This window comes from Lithobates pipiens, unplaced genomic scaffold (genome assembly GCF_037356315.1).
Source record: "Lithobates pipiens isolate NorthernLeopardFrog02 unplaced genomic scaffold, aLitPip1_a1.2 Scaffold_24, whole genome shotgun sequence".
NCBI classification, from domain to species: domain Eukaryota; kingdom Metazoa; phylum Chordata; class Amphibia; order Anura; family Ranidae; genus Lithobates; species Lithobates pipiens.
In genome coordinates this window covers 14,620,232-14,642,670 of record NW_027507786.1, presented here as the reverse complement: position 1 = coordinate 14,642,670, position 22,439 = coordinate 14,620,232, and the positions used below count along the sequence as shown (strand labels likewise).

Genomic DNA, 22,439 nt, shown 5'->3' with positions numbered 1-22,439 from the left:
CAGCCCCCCTCAGCCCCCTCCTCAGCCCCCCTCAGCCCCCTCCTCAGCCCCCCCTCAGCCCCCTACTCAGCCCCCTCCTCAGCCCCCTCCTCAGCCCCCTCCTCAGCCCCTCCTCAGCCCCCTCCTCAGCCCCCCCTCAGCCCCCTCCTCAGTCCCCCCTCAGCCCCCTCCTCAGTCCCCCCTCAGCCCCCCCCTCAGCCCCCTCCTCAGCCCCTCCTCAGCCCCCCCCAGCCCCCTCCTCAGCCCCCTCCTCAGCCCCCCCTCAGCCCCTCCTCAGCCCCCTCCTCAGCCCCTCCAATACTTACCTGAGGCCCCCCTCTGTCCAGCGATGTCCTCGAGTATCTCCGCCATCCGGATTCTCCTTCCTGATTGGCTGAGACACATCAGCAGCGCCATTGGCTCCCGCTGCTGTCAGTCAAAGTCAGCTAGCCAATCAGGGGGGGAGGGGCCGGGTCCAGGTCTAAGCTCTGTGTCTGAATGGACACAGGGAGCTGTGACTCGGCTCAGGTGCCCCCCATAGCACGCTGCTTGCTGCGGGGGCACTGAACAGGAGGGAGGGGCCGGGAGAGCCGAAGGAGGACCAGAGAAGAGGAGGACAATCGGGGCAGAACCACCTGTACAGAGCAGGGAAGTACAACATGTTTGTTCTTTTTATAGGGAAAAAAAAACAAGACTTTACAATCACTTCATTATATTCCTGGTGATTATTTTTTATTTTATGTTTCTGAGAATCGCATTTATATATCCTTACCGCGTCATCTAATAGCTTCCCGGCGCTCTTTTTTCCAGGCACGGACTTTGTCGGGGAAGGGGACGGTGACGGCGTCGGGGTCGAGAGCGTTTCTTCCTGTTCAATCTCCTTCTCCAGTTTTATCAAACCAGGCGGCTCCACGCCAAACCTGCCAATCAGAAAGGATGGTCAGCTTACAGGAACAGCCTATGGGCAAGCAGGGCTACCGCCAGACATGTGGGGGAGGGGGTGTCACCAAGGACCTCAAGAAGGGGCTGAGAGATTCTGCCCGTTCCTAAAGGAGACGCACACCTCTGGGGGGCGTCCTCTGTCCTCAAGGCAGATGCAAAAAAGAGAAGCAAGTTGCAGCACCCAAATCAAGAACATTTATCAAAAAAAAAAAAAAAAAAAAAATATATATATATATATATATATATATATATATATATATTTTTTTTTTTAAAGAATTGGGACAGTACCACTTATGGCCAATAGGTGGTGATGTAGAGCAGCCACAATGTCACCTGTAAACATACCTTGAAAATGCAGCAATTTGCTAATCATAGTAAGGGTTCAGGTTGGGCTGATGTGCGCTGCGACTTGTCAAAGTCAACGGCTCCCTATGAGAGACGTCTCAACTGGTCAGACTTGTGTCGGTCCGACTTTGAAAATACTCCCTGCATTACCCCCCCCCCCCCCCCACCAAATCCATACCAGGCCCTTTGAGTCTGGTATGGATCTTGGATCTTGAGGGGAACACTAAGGCAAAAAAAAAAATGGTGTTGGGTCCCCCCCCCCCAAGACCATACCAGACCCTTATCCATGCATTCAGCCTGGCAAATCAGGAAATGGGGGGATGGGGGAGCACCCCCCCTTCCATACCAAATCCATACCAGGCTATTTGAGTCTGGTATGGTATGGATCTTGAGGAGAACCCCACGCCAAAAAAAAAAAAAAGTGGTGTTGGGTCCCCCCCATGACCATATCAGACCCTTATCCAAGCATGCAGCCTGGCAAATCAGGAAATGGAGGGATGGGGGAGCGTCCCCCCCCTCCATACCAAATCCATACCAGGCCCTTTGAGTCTGGTATGGTGTGGATTTTGAGGGAAACCCCATGCCAAAAATAAAAAAAATTGGTGTTGGGGCCCCCCCCCCCAAGACCATAGCAGATCCTTATCCAAGCATGCAGCCTGGCAAATCAGGAAATGGAGGGGCCGCCCCCCCCTCTCCATACCAAATCCATACCAGGCCCTTAGAGTCTGGTATGGTATGTCTCTTAAGGGAAAACCCATCCCAAAAATAAATAAATTGGTGTTTGACCTCCTCCCCACAAGACCATACCAGACCCTTATCCATGCATGCAGCCTGGCAAGTCAGGAAAGAGGGGGGGGGGGGGCGATCCAGCGTCCCCCCCCCCCTTCCATACCAAATACTTAAAAGGCCCTTTGAGTCTGGTATGGTATGGATCTTGAGGGAAACCCCAATTCCAGATTCTGATAAGCCCACAGACCCCAACAACCACCAGGCCAGGGTTGTAGGGCAGAGGCCCTTGTCCTCATCAACATGAAGGGTTTGGGAGGGAGCTCTCCTTATGCCAAAGCAACCCCCCCCCCCATGTTGAGGGCATGTGGCCTGGTATGGTTTAGGGGGACTTGCTTGCCCCCCCCCCCCTCTTACTGCATGCTCAGACAAGGTTCTGGTATGGATTTTTTGGGGGAGGGACACCCATGCCGTTTTTCTCTTACATTTTGGCGTGGGATTCCCTTTAAAATCCATACCAAACCCGAAGTGAGGGGGGCGCTGTTTTTTTTTTTTTCTCAAGTTTTAATTGCCATTATATTCAGCTGTCAGCGTGGGAAACCCGAATATCGTCTGGTATTGGATGCAGGCTCTGGAACTGAACGTGAGATAGAGGGACGATCCCACCGGATTGCAATGTGTGTGTGGTCGGCACTGGGGTGCCAACGTCAGGCGTTATTAGAAGCAGCGGTCTCGCCTGTTATTGCAGCCGTCGGATGAAGCGTTTCGGCAGAGCCGAGAGGGAACGGCTACAAGAATTCCATCGGCTTCCTGTCTGTCTGGCCTTCTGGCCGTAAATCTTGGAATTCCCTCTGGGCTGCCGGCCGACACCTGCACATAAAAAAAAAAAAGGAACGCTCAGCAGAGGAGCCAAGGCTCGCGTCTGCCCAAATCGCAGCGATATTACACAGCCCCTCGTCCGCCTGCTGGAAGATGGCAGGAAAACGCATTTGGCTATTTATAGAATGACGGGAAAAATAAAAATGGTAAAACGAGACGTTCTCAGATCTAAAAAATCTCGGCAGGAGACGGAGCAGCCAGCGGTCCTGGATTAACCTGGAAAGCCATGAAAAAGAAAAACTTTCCCTTCAATTCTCTCCCCGATATCCATTTTTTACATGAAATAACTTTGCAGATAATGTAATTCCATTTGCCAGAAGCCCCTCCCACATTTCCAAATGCCACCGACACAATGCTCACTCAATTGTCGGCATTCTCTACCAATATCTCCATTGGCATCACTTCACCTCTGATCTGGGCCACATATCCACACCACTCATTGTCCACCACCCCTCTCTGCTAATCCCTCAGCTAGCTTCCTTTCACCTCTACTCCGAGCTCCATCACCAACCACTCAAGATCCACCAACCCCCTCTGCCAATATCTCCACTGGCTTCCCTTCACCTCTGCTCTGGGCTACATCACCAACCGCTCAAGATCCACCAACCCCCTCTGCCAATATCTCCACTGGCTTCCCTTCACCTCTGCTCTGGGCTACATCACCAACCACTTAAGATCCACCAACCCCCTCTGCCAATATCTCCACTGGCTTCCCTTCACCTCTGCTTTGAGCTCCTTTACCAACCGCTTAAGATCCACCAACTCCCTCTGCCAATATCTCCACTGGCTTCCCTTCACCTCTGCTTTGAGCTCCTTTACCAACCGCTTAAGATCCACCAACCCCCTCTGCCAATATCTCCACTGGCTTCCCTTCACCTCTACTCCGAGCTCCATCACCAACCACTCAAGATCCACCAACCCCCTCTGCCAATATCTCCACTGGCTTCCCTTCACCTCTACTCCGAGCTCCATCACCAACCACTCAAGATCCACCAACCCCCTCTGCCAATATCTCCACTGGCTTCCCTTCACCTCTGCTTTGAGCTCCTTTACCAACCGCTCAAGATCCACCAACCCCCTCTGCCAATATCTCCACTGGCTTCCCTTCACCTCTACTCCGAGCTCCATCACCAACCACTCAAGATCCACCAACCCCCTCTGCCAATATCTCCACTGGCTTCCCTTCACCTCTGCTTTGAGCTCCTTTTCCAACCACTCAAGATTAGTGATGGCCGAACGGTTCGCCCGGCGGTCGTTTCGCGGCGAATTTCCGACATTCGCGGTCCGCACGTTCGAACACCTTTTTCCGTCGTTCGCCGCGGCGGACTTACGTGTTTAATGTATACAAGAACTTTAACCTTTGGTGACACGTTTATCATGTGATACAGGACAGCCAATTGAGACATGACAGCACATGGACACTTGTACATTCCCCCTAACCTATAAATACACCCGATCCGGTGGCCATTTTACATTCTTTCTTCTGTTACGATAGGGACAGGTTCCTGTGTGGAGTAGGGAGAGATAAACCACTAGCTATTTGGTACACAAAAGTTCTTTTCAGGACTGGTATAGGTGTTAGGTGTTGATAGGTTTGCTGTGCTGCTGATTCTTGCAGCAGCCTGAGTGTCTTTTGTTAGTTTAGAGAAAGGGAAAGGACGGTGTATGCTACAGGGACAGCCAGATTAGTCTTTCATCATCATCATCATCATCATCATCATTAGCTGTTACTATCAAGGTCCACAAAAGAGCTGTTCCAGTAACCACTAATCGTTCTCTTTTTTTGCCAATTTGTATAGGGACAGGAAGGAAGCAGTGTTGTCAGGCAGTGAGGGTAATTTTAAAGACTTGCTGTTATTATTAGTTCCACAAAGGTTCTTTTCAGGACTGGTATCAGTGGTACAGTAATAGGCTTGTACATGTATAATATTCTTTCTTCCAAATATAGAAAGGATATTATACTTGACTGCTGCCCTTCTGCTGCAGTCTGCTAAACATTCACAACTCACTTGTTCCACAAAAGTTCTTATAAGGACTGGTAACTTGGTATAGGGTGCTACGGTACATAGGCTTGAGTGCGGTACAGTCTGCTGTTCTGTAAGGACCGCTATCGGTCCACAATAGATAGGGTTGACGTGCACCACTGCTGACCGCTGCCCTATACTGCAGCAGTCCTTCAGCGGTATAGGGACTGACGTACAGTCTGCTAAACACTAATACACAACCTGCTTGGTCCACAAAAGTTCTTATAAGGACTGGTAACTTGGTATAGGGTGCTACGGTACATAGGCTTGAGTGCGGTACAGTCTGCTGTTCTGTAAGGACCGCTATCGGTCCACAATAGATAGGGTTGACGTGCACCACTGCTGACCGCTGCCCTATACTGCAGCAGTCCTTCAGCGGTATAGGGACTGACGTACAGTCTGCTAAACACTAATACACAACCTGCTTGGTCCACAAAAGTTCTTATAAGGACTGGTAACTTGGTATAGGGTGCTACGGTACATAGGCTTGAGTGCGGTACAGTCTGCTGTTCTGTAAGGACCGCTATCGGTCCACAATAGATAGGGTTGACGTGCACCACTGCTGACCGCTGCCCTATACTGCAGCAGTCCTTCAGCGGTATAGGGACTGACGTACAGTCTGCTAAACACTAATACACAACCTGCTTGGTCCACAAAAGTTCTTATAAGGACTGGTAACTTGGTATAGGGTGCTACGGTACATAGGCTTGAGTGCGGTACAGTCTGCTGTTCTGTAAGGACCGCTATAGGTCCACAATAGATAGGGTTGACGTGCACCACTGCTGACCGCTCACCTATACTGCAGCAGTCCTTCAGCGGTATAGGGACTGACGTACAGTCTGCTAATCACTAACACACAACCTGCTTGTTCCACAAAAGTTCTTATAAGGACTGGTAACTTGGTATAGGGTGCTACGGTACATAGGCTTGAGTGCGGTACAGTCTGCTGTTCTGTAAGGACCGCTATCGGTCCACAATAGATAGGGTTGACGTGCACCACTGCTGACCGCTGCCCTATACTGCAGCAGTCCTTCAGCGGTATAGGGACTGACGTACAGTCTGCTAATCACTAACACACAACCTGCTTGTTCCACAAAAGTTCTTATAAGGACTGGTAACTTGGTATAGGGTGCTACGGTACATAGGCTTGAGTGCGGTACAGTCTGCTGTTCTGTAAGGACCGCTATCGGTCCACAATAGATAGGGTTGACGTGCACCACTGCTGACCGCTGCCCTATACTGCAGCAGTCCTTCAGCGGTATAGGGACTGACGTACAGTCTGCTAAACACTAATACACAACCTGCTTGGTCCACAAAAGTTCTTATAAGGACTGGTAACTTGGTATAGGGTGCTACGGTACATAGGCTTGAGTGCGGTACAGTCTGCTGTTCTGTAAGGACCGCTATCGGTCCACAATAGATAGGGTTGACGTGCACCACTGCTGACCGCTGCCCTATACTGCAGCAGTCCTTCAGCGGTATAGGGACTGACGTACAGTCTGCTAAACACTAATACACAACCTGCTTGGTCCACAAAAGTTCTTATAAGGACTGGTAACTTGGTATAGGGTGCTACGGTACATAGGCTTGAGTGCGGTACAGTCTGCTGTTCTGTAAGGACCGCTATCGGTCCACAATAGATAGGGTTGACGTGCACCACTGCTGACCGCTGCCCTATACTGCAGCAGTCCTTCAGCGGTATAGGGACTGACGTACAGTCTGCTAAACACTAATACACAACCTGCTTGGTCCACAAAAGTTCTTATAAGGACTGGTAACTTGGTATAGGGTGCTACGGTACATAGGCTTGAGTGCGGTACAGTCTGCTGTTCTGTAAGGACCGCTATAGGTCCACAATAGATAGGGTTGACGTGCACCACTGCTGACCGCTCACCTATACTGCAGCAGTCCTTCAGCGGTATAGGGACTGACGTACAGTCTGCTAATCACTAACACACAACCTGCTTGTTCCACAAAAGTTCTTATAAGGACTGGTAACTTGGTATAGGGTGCTACGGTACATAGGCTTGAGTGCGGTACAGTCTGCTGTTCTGTAAGGACCGCTATCGGTCCACAATAGATAGGGTTGACGTGCACCACTGCTGACCGCTGCCCTATACTGCAGCAGTCCTTCAGCGGTATAGGGACTGACGTACAGTCTGCTAAACACTAATACACAACCTGCTTGGTCCACAAAAGTTCTTATAAGGACTGGTAACTTGGTATAGGGTGCTACGGTACATAGGCTTGAGTGCGGTACAGTCTGCTGTTCTGTAAGGACCGCTATCGGTCCACAATAGATAGGGTTGACGTGCACCACTGCTGACCGCTGCCCTATACTGCAGCAGTCCTTCAGCGGTATAGGGACTGACGTACAGTCTGCTAAACACTAATACACAACCTGCTTGGTCCACAAAAGTTCTTATAAGGACTGGTAACTTGGTATAGGGTGCTACGGTACATAGGCTTGAGTGCGGTACAGTCTGCTGTTCTGTAAGGACCGCTATAGGTCCACAATAGATAGGGTTGACGTGCACCACTGCTGACCGCTCACCTATACTGCAGCAGTCCTTCAGCGGTATAGGGACTGACGTACAGTCTGCTAATCACTAACACACAACCTGCTTGTTCCACAAAAGTTCTTATAAGGACTGGTAACTTGGTATAGGGTGCTACGGTACATAGGCTTGAGTGCGGTACAGTCTGCTGTTCTGTAAGGACCGCTATCGGTCCACAATAGATAGGGTTGACGTGCACCACTGCTGACCGCTGCCCTATACTGCAGCAGTCCTTCAGCGGTATAGGGACTGACGTACAGTCTGCTAATCACTAACACACAACCTGCTTGTTCCACAAAAGTTCTTATAAGGACTGGTAACTTGGTATAGGGTGCTACGGTACATAGGCTTGAGTGCGGTACAGTCTGCTGTTCTGTAAGGACCGCTATAGGTCCACAATAGATAGGGTTGACGTGCACCACTGCTGACCGCTCACCTATACTGCAGCAGTCCTTCAGCGGTATAGGGACTAAGAGTTTTGTCACAGGGTCATTTAAAAAATGACATGCAGAGGAAGAGGCAGGCCCTTCCGCAGGGGTGGTAGGGGTAGGGCAGGAGCAACAGGCTTGAGCCAAAGTGGGAAGTTGCAGAAGGTGCGTTCAATTACTTTAAAGGATGCACCAGACTTGGTTGAGTGGCTCGCTCAGCCTTACTCTTCTGCACCCTCCTCATCCTCTCGATCTGCACCCTCTTCTTCACTCTCTGCTATGTGCACCCCCAAAGACACTACCACCAACAACACGACCACCACCACCACCACCACATACCTTCCGCTTGAGTCACTGGAATTATTTTCCGATCCATATCAAGAGGACATTTCTGATGCGCAGCCACTCTTGGTATTGGATCAGGAAGAGGAGGTAGCAACAAGCGCTACTCAGCAGTCTGACGACAGTACCCAGATCAGCCCAAGGAGGAGGTTGGTCCCCGGTGTTGCTGCCTACTCCGAGATCTCTACTTATAGCGGTGGGGAAGGTGACGTTGATGATGACGTGTCTAGTGATGTCACGTGGGTGCCCACAAGAGAGGAAGAGGAGGGGAGTTCAGAGGGAGATATGGACCAGCAGATAGGGAGGAGAAGCAGCAATGACTTACATTGCACAGCAGGGACAAAGCAGACTGCAAATGTATCAGGAGCGAGTCATCGACCATGTACGGTCACATCTGGCGCTCCCAGGACACCGGCACATGGCTCCGCAGTGTGGGCTTTTTTTAACGTGTCCGCTGCTGACAATAGCGTTGCCATCTGCAATCTTTGCAGTCAACGCGTTAGTCGCGGTAAGCCCAATACTCACCTAGGGACGACCGCCTTAAGAAGGCACATGAGCAGCCATCACCGAGCCCAGTGGGAGCAACGGAACACACAAAGCCACACTGCAGGCTCTCACCGTCCAGCCTCGTCTTCTACTTCTCCTTCTCCTCTCTCCTCACAATTGTCCTCCACTCCACCTTCCATCACGCCAAGCTCACATTTTTCTGCAAAAAGGCAGGCTTCCGTGGGCCTAATGTTTGAGCGTAAAAAAATGATGATGCCGGATAACCCTCTTGCCCAACGGTTGGCGGCTGGCTTGTCAGAACTCATAGCCCGCCAACTACTGCCATATAAACTGGTGGACTCGGAGGCCTTTCGCAAATTTGTGGCCATTGGAACACCACAATGGAAGGTCCCAGGAAGGAAGTATTTCTCAGAGAAGGGCATCCCAGAGCTATATGGCCATGTTCAGCGGCAAGTGAATGTATCTCTGGCACACAGTGTCGGTGCCAAGATACATCTGACCACAGACACGTGGTCTAGCAAACACGGGCAGGGAAGGTATATCAGTTTTACTGCCCACTGGGTGAACCTTCTGACGGCCGTCAAGCATGTAACCCGTGGCACCCGTGTAGATTTGGTTTTACCGCCACGGATTGCATGCAGGCCTGACTCTTCTTCTCCTCCTCCTACTCCATCCTCCTCCCTCTCCTCCTCAGCTGCCTCCTCCTTTTCCGCTGCTAGCGTCTCTTCCACTGCACCGCCCAAGCTCCCCAGAACCTATTCCACATGCCAGGTGAGACGTTGCCATGCCGTGCTGCGTCTGTTGTGCCTGGAAGCAAAGAGCCACACTGGCCCGGCACTCCTTTCAGCTTTGCGTTCACAGGCAGATGAGTGGCTAACACCGCTCAATTTGACAGTTGGTAAAGTGGTGTGTGACAACGGTGCCAATCTGCTTAGCGCATTGAAACAGGGCAAAATCACGCACGTGCCGTGCATGGCACACGTCTTAAACTTGGTCGTGCAGCGATTCCTTGTCAAATACCCTGGGGTCCAGGACATCTTGCGGCAGGCAAGGAAAATCTCGGCCCATTTCAGAAGATCTTACACGGCCATGGCTCGCCTTGCTGACATTCAGCGGCGACACCATCTGCCGGTCAGACGTCTTATTTGCGATTGCCCGACGCGATGGAACTCAACCTTCTATATGCTTGATAGGCTGCTCCAGCGGTATAGGGACTGACGTACAGTCTGCTAAACACTAATACACAACCTGCTTGGTCCACAAAAGTTCTTATAAGGACTGGTAACTTGGTATAGGGTGCTACGGTACATAGGCTTGAGTGCGGTACAGTCTGCTGTTCTGTAAGGACCGCTATCGGTCCACAATAGATAGGGTTGACGTGCACCACTGCTGACCGCTGCCCTATACTGCAGCAGTCCTTCAGCGGTATAGGGACTGACGTACAGTCTGCTAAACACTAATACACAACCTGCTTGGTCCACAAAAGTTCTTATAAGGACTGGTAACTTGGTATAGGGTGCTACGGTACATAGGCTTGAGTGCGGTACAGTCTGCTGTTCTGTAAGGACCGCTATCGGTCCACAATAGATAGGGTTGACGTGCACCACTGCTGACCGCTGCCCTATACTGCAGCAGTCCTTCAGCGGTATAGGGACTGACGTACAGTCTGCTAAACACTAATACACAACCTGCTTGGTCCACAAAAGTTCTTATAAGGACTGGTAACTTGGTATAGGGTGCTACGGTACATAGGCTTGAGTGCGGTACAGTCTGCTGTTCTGTAAGGACCGCTATAGGTCCACAATAGATAGGGTTGACGTGCACCACTGCTGACCGCTCACCTATACTGCAGCAGTCCTTCAGCGGTATAGGGACTGACGTACAGTCTGCTAATCACTAACACACAACCTGCTTGTTCCACAAAAGTTCTTATAAGGACTGGTAACTTGGTATAGGGTGCTACGGTACATAGGCTTGAGTGCGGTACAGTCTGCTGTTCTGTAAGGACCGCTATCGGTCCACAATAGATAGGGTTGACGTGCACCACTGCTGACCGCTGCCCTATACTGCAGCAGTCCTTCAGCGGTATAGGGACTGACGTACAGTCTGCTAATCACTAACACACAACCTGCTTGTTCCACAAAAGTTCTTATAAGGACTGGTAACTTGGTATAGGGTGCTACGGTACATAGGCTTGAGTGCGGTACAGTCTGCTGTTCTGTAAGGACCGCTATAGGTCCACAATAGATAGGGTTGACGTGCACCACTGCTGACCGCTCACCTATACTGCAGCAGTCCTTCAGCGGTATAGGGACTAAGAGTTTTGTCACAGGGTCATTTAAAAAATGACATGCAGAGGAAGAGGCAGGCCCTTCCGCAGGGGTGGTAGGGGTAGGGCAGGAGCAACAGGCTTGAGCCAAAGTGGGAAGTTGCAGAAGGTGCGTTCAATTACTTTAAAGGATGCACCAGACTTGGTTGAGTGGCTCGCTCAGCCTTACTCTTCTGCACCCTCCTCATCCTCTCGATCTGCACCCTCTTCTTCACTCTCTGCTATGTGCACCCCCAAAGACACTACCACCAACAACACGACCACCACCACCACCACCACATACCTTCCGCTTGAGTCACTGGAATTATTTTCCGATCCATATCAAGAGGACATTTCTGATGCGCAGCCACTCTTGGTATTGGATCAGGAAGAGGAGGTAGCAACAAGCGCTACTCAGCAGTCTGACGACAGTACCCAGATCAGCCCAAGGAGGAGGTTGGTCCCCGGTGTTGCTGCCTACTCCGAGATCTCTACTTATAGCGGTGGGGAAGGTGACGTTGATGATGACGTGTCTAGTGATGTCACGTGGGTGCCCACAAGAGAGGAAGAGGAGGGGAGTTCAGAGGGAGATATGGACCAGCAGATAGGGAGGAGAAGCAGCAATGACTTACATTGCACAGCAGGGACAAAGCAGACTGCAAATGTATCAGGAGCGAGTCATCGACCATGTACGGTCACATCTGGCGCTCCCAGGACACCGGCACATGGCTCCGCAGTGTGGGCTTTTTTTAACGTGTCCGCTGCTGACAATAGCGTTGCCATCTGCAATCTTTGCAGTCAACGCGTTAGTCGCGGTAAGCCCAATACTCACCTAGGGACGACCGCCTTAAGAAGGCACATGAGCAGCCATCACCGAGCCCAGTGGGAGCAACGGAACACACAAAGCCACACTGCAGGCTCTCACCGTCCAGCCTCGTCTTCTACTTCTCCTTCTCCTCTCTCCTCACAATTGTCCTCCACTCCACCTTCCATCACGCCAAGCTCACATTTTTCTGCAAAAAGGCAGGCTTCCGTGGGCCTAATGTTTGAGCGTAAAAAAATGATGATGCCGGATAACCCTCTTGCCCAACGGTTGGCGGCTGGCTTGTCAGAACTCATAGCCCGCCAACTACTGCCATATAAACTGGTGGACTCGGAGGCCTTTCGCAAATTTGTGGCCATTGGAACACCACAATGGAAGGTCCCAGGAAGGAAGTATTTCTCAGAGAAGGGCATCCCAGAGCTATATGGCCATGTTCAGCGGCAAGTGAATGTATCTCTGGCACACAGTGTCGGTGCCAAGATACATCTGACCACAGACACGTGGTCTAGCAAACACGGGCAGGGAAGGTATATCAGTTTTACTGCCCACTGGGTGAACCTTCTGACGGCCGTCAAGCATGTAACCCGTGGCACCCGTGTAGATTTGGTTTTACCGCCACGGATTGCATGCAGGCCTGACTCTTCTTCTCCTCCTCCTACTCCATCCTCCTCCCTCTCCTCCTCAGCTGCCTCCTCCTTTTCCGCTGCTAGCGTCTCTTCCACTGCACCGCCCAAGCTCCCCAGAACCTATTCCACATGCCAGGTGAGACGTTGCCATGCCGTGCTGCGTCTGTTGTGCCTGGAAGCAAAGAGCCACACTGGCCCGGCACTCCTTTCAGCTTTGCGTTCACAGGCAGATGAGTGGCTAACACCGCTCAATTTGACAGTTGGTAAAGTGGTGTGTGACAACGGTGCCAATCTGCTTAGCGCATTGAAACAGGGCAAAATCACGCACGTGCCGTGCATGGCACACGTCTTAAACTTGGTCGTGCAGCGATTCCTTGTCAAATACCCTGGGGTCCAGGACATCTTGCGGCAGGCAAGGAAAATCTCGGCCCATTTCAGAAGATCTTACACGGCCATGGCTCGCCTTGCTGACATTCAGCGGCGACACCATCTGCCGGTCAGACGTCTTATTTGCGATTGCCCGACGCGATGGAACTCAACCTTCTATATGCTTGATAGGCTGCTCCAGCAGAAACGTGCAGTTAACGTCTACCTGTATGAACTGCGAAAGAAACGGTTCTGGGGAGCTGGGTTTTTTTTCACCGCGCCAGTGGCTGCTCATGCGCGACACATGCAGACTTCTGCGGCCATTTGAGGAGATCACCAAACTGGTCAGTCGCAGCCATGGCGCCATCAGTGACATGGTACCTTATGCCTTCTTTCTGGAGCGTGCATTGCGTCGTGTCATTGATCAGGCTGTGGAGGAGCAGGAGCGGGAAGATGAGGAAGTCGCAATGCTGGATGAATTCCCAGGGGGGGCTACTCTATCTGAGACAAGTCAACAACAGGAGTCTGATGAGGAGTCAGAGGAGGATGGTGCCGGGGCGGATGAGCAGGAGCAAGAAGAGCATGCTTTAAACCTTTCTGGGATCCCTGTTGTGCGTGGATGGGGAGAGGAGAATGAAGAGGACGACATTATCCTGGATGATGAGCAGGAGCCAGGCCACCACACCGCTTCCACTTTAGTGCAAATGGGGGCCTTCATGCTCCAGTGTTTTAATAGGGACCCCCGTATAAAAAGCATGAGGGTCAAGGACCAGTACTGGGTGGCAACGTACTTAGACCCCCGGTACAAACACAAAATGGCGGAAATGTTACCGCCGTCGCAGAGGGCTGTCAGAATGCAGCACTTCCAGGCCTTGCTTCGAGAAATGCTGCATTCTGCTTTTGCGTGCGCTGGCAGAGGAGCAATTCCCACTCCCAGAGAAGGATTTGCGGGTACCAATCCAACAGCGCCTGCAAGAAGAGGCCGGTTTGAAGATGTGTTGGTGACTTCGGATATGAGGTCATTCTTTCAGCCGACCCATCGACAGGTGTCATCCGGATCCAGCATCAGGGAACGCCTAGACCGTCAGGTGTCCGACTACATTGGGTTAACGGCCGATGTGGACGCTCTGAGGAGTGATGAACCCCTAGACTACTGGGTGGGCAGGCTTGACCTCTGGCCAGAGCTTGCCCAATTTGCAATCGAACTGTTGGCTTGCCCCTCATCCAGTGTCCTGTCCGAAAGGACGTTCAGCGCAGCAGGGGGGATTGTGACCGATAAGCGTACTCGCCTAGCTCACCACAGTGTTAACTACCTCACATTTCTAAAAATGAATGAGGCATGGATCTCGGAGGAATTCAACACATGTGACCAGTAGACCATGTATATGTCTATAAACTATTTTTTTAATCAAGCACACAGACCTTCTTAATTCATTTGGCTCACTTCCTTGACCCAAAAAAGCACACCGTACTATATGCCCCTACCCTCCTCTTTGAAGAGGTTGAGCGGTGTCATATTTCTACTGGGGCTGCTTATGATATCCCTGTGCTGTGCTGACTTCCTCCTGGGGGTTCTTATTATGAAGGGATCACACTATCCCTGTGCTGTGCTGACTTCCTCCTGGGGGTTCTTATTATGAGGGGATCACACCATCCCTGTGCTGTGCTGACTTCCTCCTGGGGCTGCTTACGGTGCTGCTGTCAGTGCTGTATGTCACGGTGCTGCTGTCAGCGCTGTATGTCACGGTGCTGCTGTCAGCGCTGTATGTCACGGTGCTGCTGTCAGCGCTGTATGTCACGGTGCTGCTGTCAGCGCTGTATGTCACGGTGCTGCTGTCAGCGCTGTATGTCACGGTGCTGCTGTCAGCGCTGTATGTCACGGTGCTGCTGTCAGCGCTGTATGTCACGGTGCTGCTGTCAGCGCTGTATGTCACGGTGCTGCTGTCAGCGCTGTATGTCACGGTGCTGCTGTCAGCGCTGTATGTCACGGTGCTGCTGTCAGCGCTGTATGTCACGGTGCTGCTGTCAGTGCTCTGTATTACGGTGCTGCTGTCAGATGCCTCTATCACGGTGCATGTGTCATTCCGGTATGTCATGCTGCTGGTGATCATCTCCTGCACCCTCTTCTTTGCCTACCCTGGTCCCTGACCTTCCCTCTCCTCCATTGCCTTCATTAGCTCCATAGTCCTGCATTGTTAGAACAATTTCCCAAATAAAATAAAAATGCTTGTAGTTATCGATCCCAAATTCACCTCATACATGTATTATGTCATTGTCCAGATGGTGGGACTACGTTTTACCCCCTAATAATTACCACGTGGCCGCAAATTCGACATGAAGGTTTGCAAAGTTCGCCTCCCATTGAAGTCAATGGGGCCCGCGGCGAACGTTCTGTTTCGCGAACGTTTGGGTCCGTTCGCATTTCGCGTTCGCGAAACGTCCCGTCGGAAGTTCGTCCATCACTACTCAAGATCCACCAACCCCTCTGCCAATATCTCCACTGGCTTCCCTTCACCTCTACTCCGAGCTCCATCACCAACCACTCAAGATCCACCAACCCCCTCTGCCAATATCTCCACTGGCTTCCCTTCACCTCTACTCCGAGCTCCATCACCAACCACTCAAGATCCACCAACCCCCTCTGCCAATATCTCCACTGGCTTCCCTTCACCTCTACTCCGAGCTCCATCACCAACCACTCAAGATCCACCAACCCCCTCTGCCAATATCTCCACTGGCTTCCCTTCACCTCTGCTTTGAGCTCCTTTACCAACCGCTCAAGATCCACCAACCCCCTCTGCCAATATCTCCACTGGCTTCCCTTCACCTCTGCTCTGGGCTACATCACCAACCGCTCAAGATCCACCAACCCCCTCTGCCAATATCTCCACTGGCTTCCCTTCACCTCTGCTTTGAGCTCCTTTACCAACCGCTTAAGATCCACCAACCCCCTCTGCCAATATCTCCACTGGCTTCCCTTCACCTCTGCTCTGGGCTACATCACCAACCGCTCAAGATCCACCAACTTCCTCTGCCAATATCTCCACTGGCTTCCCTTCACCTCTGCTTTGAGCTCCTTTACCAACCGCTCAAGATCCACCAACCCCCTCTGCCAATATCTCCACTGGCTTCCCTTCACCTCTGCTCTGGGCTACATCACCAACCGCTCAGTGTCCCCCATCTCTCTCTACAAATATCTCTATTGGCTTCCCTTCACCTCTACTTCGAAATCCATCATCAACAGATCAGTGTCTACCATCTCTCTCTCTACCAATCCCTCCACTAGCTTCCCTTCACCTCTGCTCTGGGCTACATATCAAGACCACTCATTGTCCTCCACCCCTTTCTGCTAATCCTTACACTGGCTACTCTTAACCTCTACTCTCAGCTACATTACCAACCACTCAAGGTCCACCAACCCCCTCTGCCAATTTCTCCACTGGCTTCCCTTCACCTCTGCTTAGAACTCCATCACCAGCAGCTCAGCGTCCACCACTCCTCTCTACCAATATCTCCACTAGCCTCCCTCTGCTAGGGGCTACATATCCAAACCACTGTCAACGACCCAAATCCCTCCACTGGTTGCAGTTCACCTCTGCACTAAGCAACATTATCAACCACTCTAATGCCGCGTACACACGGTCGAACTGTTTGACGTACTTAGTCCGTTGAAACACATTTCAACGGACAATCCGCTCGTGTGTGGGCTTCAGCGGACTTTTTCAGCGTGCAGTCCGGAGTACTAAGAATTTCGGTTTGCCCAAAAATCTTTCCGTCGTACTTTGGTTTCAGCGGACAATACGGTCGTCAGTATGCTAGTCCGACGGACTAAGAATGGCGCATGCCCAGAAAGGATTTACAGGGCTTTGCTGTGTCTTGGACTTCCTATTTCTAGTCCCGTCGTACGTGCTGTACACGTCATCGCGCAAGCTTTCGTCGGACTGTTTGTGTATCCGTGTGTGGTCAAGTCCGTTCAGTGGAAAGTACGACGGATTGTCCGTCGGATTGTATGACGGACTAAGTACGCCATACAGTTCGACCGTGTGTACGCGGCATTAGTCCACCAATCTCTTCTGCCAATATCTCCAATGACTTCCCTTCACCTCTGCTTCGAACTCCATCACCACTGCTAAGTTTCCACTATCCTTTTCTAACAATCCGTCCACTGGCTTTCCCTCACTTCTCGGGGCTACATTACCAACTACTCTTCTCTACCAATATCACCATTGGCTTCCCTTCACCTCTACTTCACCTCTGTTCTGGGCCACATATCCACACCACTCATTTTCCACCACCCCTCTCTGCTAATCCCTCAACTAGCTTCCCTTCACCTCTGCTCTGAGCTCCATCACCAACCACTCAAGGTCCACCAACCCCCTCTGCCAATATCTCCACTGGCTTCCCTTCACCTCTGCTTTGAGCTCCTTTACCAACCGCTCAAGATCCACCAATCCCACCTGCTAATATCTCCAATGGCTTCCCTTCACCTCTGCTTTAAACTCCATCACCAACCGCTCAGTGTCCACCACTCCTCTCTACCAATCCCCCCACTAGTTTCCCTTTACCTCTGCTCCAGGCTACATCACCAACCACTCAAGGTCCACCACCCTTCTCTACCAATATCTCCACTGGCTTCCCTTCACCTCTGCTCCAAGCTCTATCACCAACCTCTGAGTGTCCACTATCCCCCCTGCCAATATTTCCACTGGCTTCCCTTCACCTCTTCTTTAAACTCCATCACTAACTGCTCATTGTCCCCCATTCTTGTCTACCAATCCCTACTCTAGCTCCCCTTCACCTCGGCTCCAGGCTACATATCCAGACCACTCATTGTCAACCACACCTGTCTCCCAGTCACTCTACTGACTTCTGATCACCTAACACATCAAAATATTAACGGCGACATACAACGTCATCTACAACTCTTCCCTAGGCTACATCATCAACTCTATCTCAAATATCACCCAAACTGTCCTCCTGCTCTCCCGGACTTCTTCAGAGACTCTCCTATCCTCTGGAACTCCCTACCTCAATCTATCCTGCTATCTTTTACACTGTCTGCCCCTGAAAACCAATTCCTTCCAGGAAGCCTACCCCACCTCCACCCAACAAGTGTACTTCTACTTTCAACAGCTAATCCCTGACAGTTATTACCTTTGGTATAACTTGACCCTCCCTATTAGATTGCAAGTTCTCATGGTCTCCCTTTATAACGTAGAGCACTATGCCATCTGTTGGCGCTAAATCCTCTATAATAATAATAATATATAAACATTCCCTGATCCTTTTGTTCAGGAGTTCCCCTTTAAAACACCGCGGTGGAGTTCTGAGCCCTCCGTCTCTCCCGCTCACATTTGCTCACATTTGCTCACAAGATGTTCATTATCGGTCACACTGAACGCTCCAGTTCCACCAGGAATATTATTACAAGAGCAAAAAAAAAGGTTTATTATTTCAGGACAAATGTTGTTATTTTAAGGGAGAAAAAAAGTCTGAGATGTAAAATATGTAGAAAAAGTGAATCTGCTCCATGCGGAGTTCTCCTACCTGGCCGCTATCCTGCCCAACTCCAAGAGGCAGAGGCAGACTTCCCGGGGCTGCTTGTGAAGAACTAGGAGACAAAAGACAGGAAAATCTCTTATATTCTTATTAATAATAATAAAATGCCCCCCCCCCCAGCGCCCAGGGGGGAGATGCCAAACTGTAGGCATCATGTGTCAGCAACACCCCCCCCCCCAAAAAAGTCCAGCATTAACCTGCACCCCCACCTCTTTAAGCATAAATTCCCCATCTACACCCCATTTACACCCCCCATCTACACAACCCCCATCTACACACCCCCCATCTACACACCCCCCCATCTACACCCCCCCCATCTACACCCCCCCCCCCCCAACTACACACCATCCCATCTACACAACCCCCATCTACACACACCCATCTACAGAACCCCCATCTACACACCCCCCATCTACAGAACCCCCATCTACACACACCCCATCTACACACCATCCCATCTACACAACCCCCATCTACACACACCCATCTACACAACCCCCATCTACACACCATCCCATCTACACAACCCCCATCTACACACCATCCCATCTACACAACCCCCATCTACACACACCCATCTACACAACCCCCATCTACACACACCCATCTACAGAACCCCCATCTACACACCCCCCATCTACAGAACCCCCATCTACACACACCCCATCTACACACCCCCAACTCTACACACCCCATCTACACACCATCCCATCTACACAACCCCCATCTACACACACCCATCTACACAACCCCCATCTACACACCATCCCATCTACACAACCCCCATCTACACACACCCATCTACACAACCCCCATCTACACACACCCATCTACTGAACCCCCATCTACACACCACCCATCTACAGAACCCCCATCTACACACACCCCATCTACACACCCCCCATCTACACACACCCATCTACAGAACCCCCATCTACACACACCCAACTACACACCCCCCATGTACACCCCCCATCTACACACCCCCAACTACACACCCACCCATGTACACCCCCCATCTACACACCCCCATCTACACACCCCATCTACACACCCCCCATGTACACACCCCCCCATCTACACCCCCCCATCTACCACCCCCCATCTACACACACCATCTACACCCCCCCCATCTACACCCCCCCATCTACACCCCCCATCTACACACACCATCTACACCCCCCCCCCATCTACACCCCCCCATCTACACCCCCCCCATCTACACCCCCCCCCCAACTACACACCCCCATCTACACACCCCCATCTACACACCCCCATCTACACTTCATCTACACACCCCACCTACACACCCCCATCTACACACCCCCATCTACACACCCCCATTCTACACTTCATCTACACACCCCATCTACACACACCCATCTACACACCCCATCTACACCCTCCATCTACAGACCCCCCATCTACACCCCCCATCTACACACCCCCATCTACACTTCATCTACACACCCCACCTACACACCCCACCTACACACCCCATCTACACACCCCATCTACACACCCCCATCTACACACCCCCATCTACACCCTCCATCTACACACACCCATCTACCACCCCCCATCTACACACACCCATCTACACACCCCATCTACACACCCCCAACTACACACCCCCATCTACACACCCCCATCTACACACCCCCATCTACACTTCATCTACACACCCCCCCTACACACCCCATCTACACACCCCATCTACACACACCCATCTACACACCCCCATCTACACACACCCATCTACAACACCCCATCTACACCCTCCATCTACAGACCCCCCATCTACCCCCATCTACACACCCCCATCTACACTTCATCTACACACCCCACCTACACACCCCACCTACACACCCCATCTACACACCCCAACTACACACCCCCATCTACACACCCCCATCTACACCCTCCATCTACACACACCCATCCACCCCCCCATCTACACACACCCATCTACACACCCCATCTACACACCCCCAACTACACACCCCCATCTACACACCCCCATCTACACACCCCATCTACACTTCATCTACACACCCCACCTACACACCCCATCTACACACCCCATCTACACACACCCATCTACACACCCCATCTACACACACCCATCTACACACCCCCATCTACACCCTCCATCTACAACCCCCCATCTACACCCCCCATCTACACACCCCCATCTACACTTCATCTACACACCCCACCTACACACCCCATCTACACACCCCATCTACACACCCCCATCTACACACCCCCATCTACACACCCCTCCATCTACACACCCCCATCTACACCCCCCATCTACACACACCCATCTACACACCCATCTACACACCCCCTCTACACACCCCCATCTACACACCCCCATCTACACCCTCCATCTACACACCCCCATCTACACCCCCCATCCACACACCCATCTACACACCCCCATCTACACACCCCCATCTACACACCCCCATCTACACCCTCCATCTACACCCCCCATCTACACACACCCATCTACACCCTCCATCTACACACCCCCATCTACACCCCCCATCTACACACACCCATCTACACACCCCATCTACACACACCCATCTACACACCCCCATCTACACCCTCCATCTACACACCCCCATCTACACCCCCCATCTACACACACCCATCTACACACCCCATCTACACACCCCCATCTACACCCTCCATCTACACACCCCCATCTACACCCCCCATCTACACACACCCATCTACACACACCCATCTACACCCCCCATCTACACCCCCCATCTACACCCCCCATCTACACACACCCATCTACACCCCCCATCTACACCCCCCATCTACACACCCATCTACCACCCTCCTACACCCCCCCATCTACACCCCCCATCTACACACACCCATCTACACCCCCCATCTACACACACCCATCTACACACCCCATCTACACACACCCATCTACACCCCCCATCTACACCCCCATCTACACACCCCATCTACAACCCCCCATCTACACCCCCATCTACACACACCCATCTACACCCCCCATCTACACACACCCATCTACACACACCCATCTACACACCCCCATCTACACACACCCCATCTACACCCCCACCCCCCATCTACACCCCCATCTACACACACCCATCTACACCCCCCATCTACACCCCCCATCTACACACACCCATCTACACCCCCCATCTACACACACCCATCTACACACACCCCATCTACACACCCCCCATCTACACACCCCCCATCTACACCCCCATCTACACACACCCCATCTACACCCCCCCATCTACACCCCCATATACACACCCCCATCTACACACACCCCATCCACACCCCCCATCTACACCCCCATCTACACACACCATCTACACACCCCATCTACACACACCCATCTACACCCCCCATCTACACCCCCATCTACACACCCCATCTACAGACCCCCCATCTACACCCCCATCTACACACACCCATCTACACCCCCATCTACACACACCCATCTACACACACCCATCTACACACCCCCATCTACACACACCCCATCTACACACCCCCCATCTACACCCCCATCTACACACACCCCATCTACACCCCCCCCATCTACACCCCCCATCTACACACCCCATCTACACACACCCCATCTACACCCCCCATCTACACACCCCATCTACACACCCCCATCTACACACCCCCATCTACACACCCCCCATCTACACCCCCCATCTACACACCCCATCTACACACCCCCCATCTACACCCCCCATCTACACCCCCATCTACACACACCCCATCTACACCCCCATCTACACCCCCATCTACACACCCCCCATCTACACACCCCCATCTACACATCCCCCATCTACACCCCCCATCTACACCCCCCATCTACACTACCCATCTACACCCCCCATCTACACACCACCCATCTACACACACCCCATCTACACACCCCCCATCTACACCCCCATCTACACATCCCCCATCTACACACACCCCAGCTACACCCCCCATC

At 51.9% G+C, this 22,439-nt stretch overlaps 1 protein-coding gene across 1 annotated transcript in view; it reads right to left on the bottom strand.

The window, feature by feature from the left end:
- GAS2 (growth arrest specific 2) overlaps positions 1-18,464 on the bottom strand; it is a gene marked incomplete at its 5' end in the record, with an annotated part of 64,810 nt that extends 46,346 nt beyond the window's left edge. The window contains 2 exon segments of the mRNA XM_077453614.1: positions 752-899; positions 18,401-18,464. Of these exon segments, the coding sequence (XP_077309740.1) occupies positions 752-899; positions 18,401-18,464 (212 nt within the window).
- Positions 18,465-22,439: the final 3,975 nt, after the last annotated feature.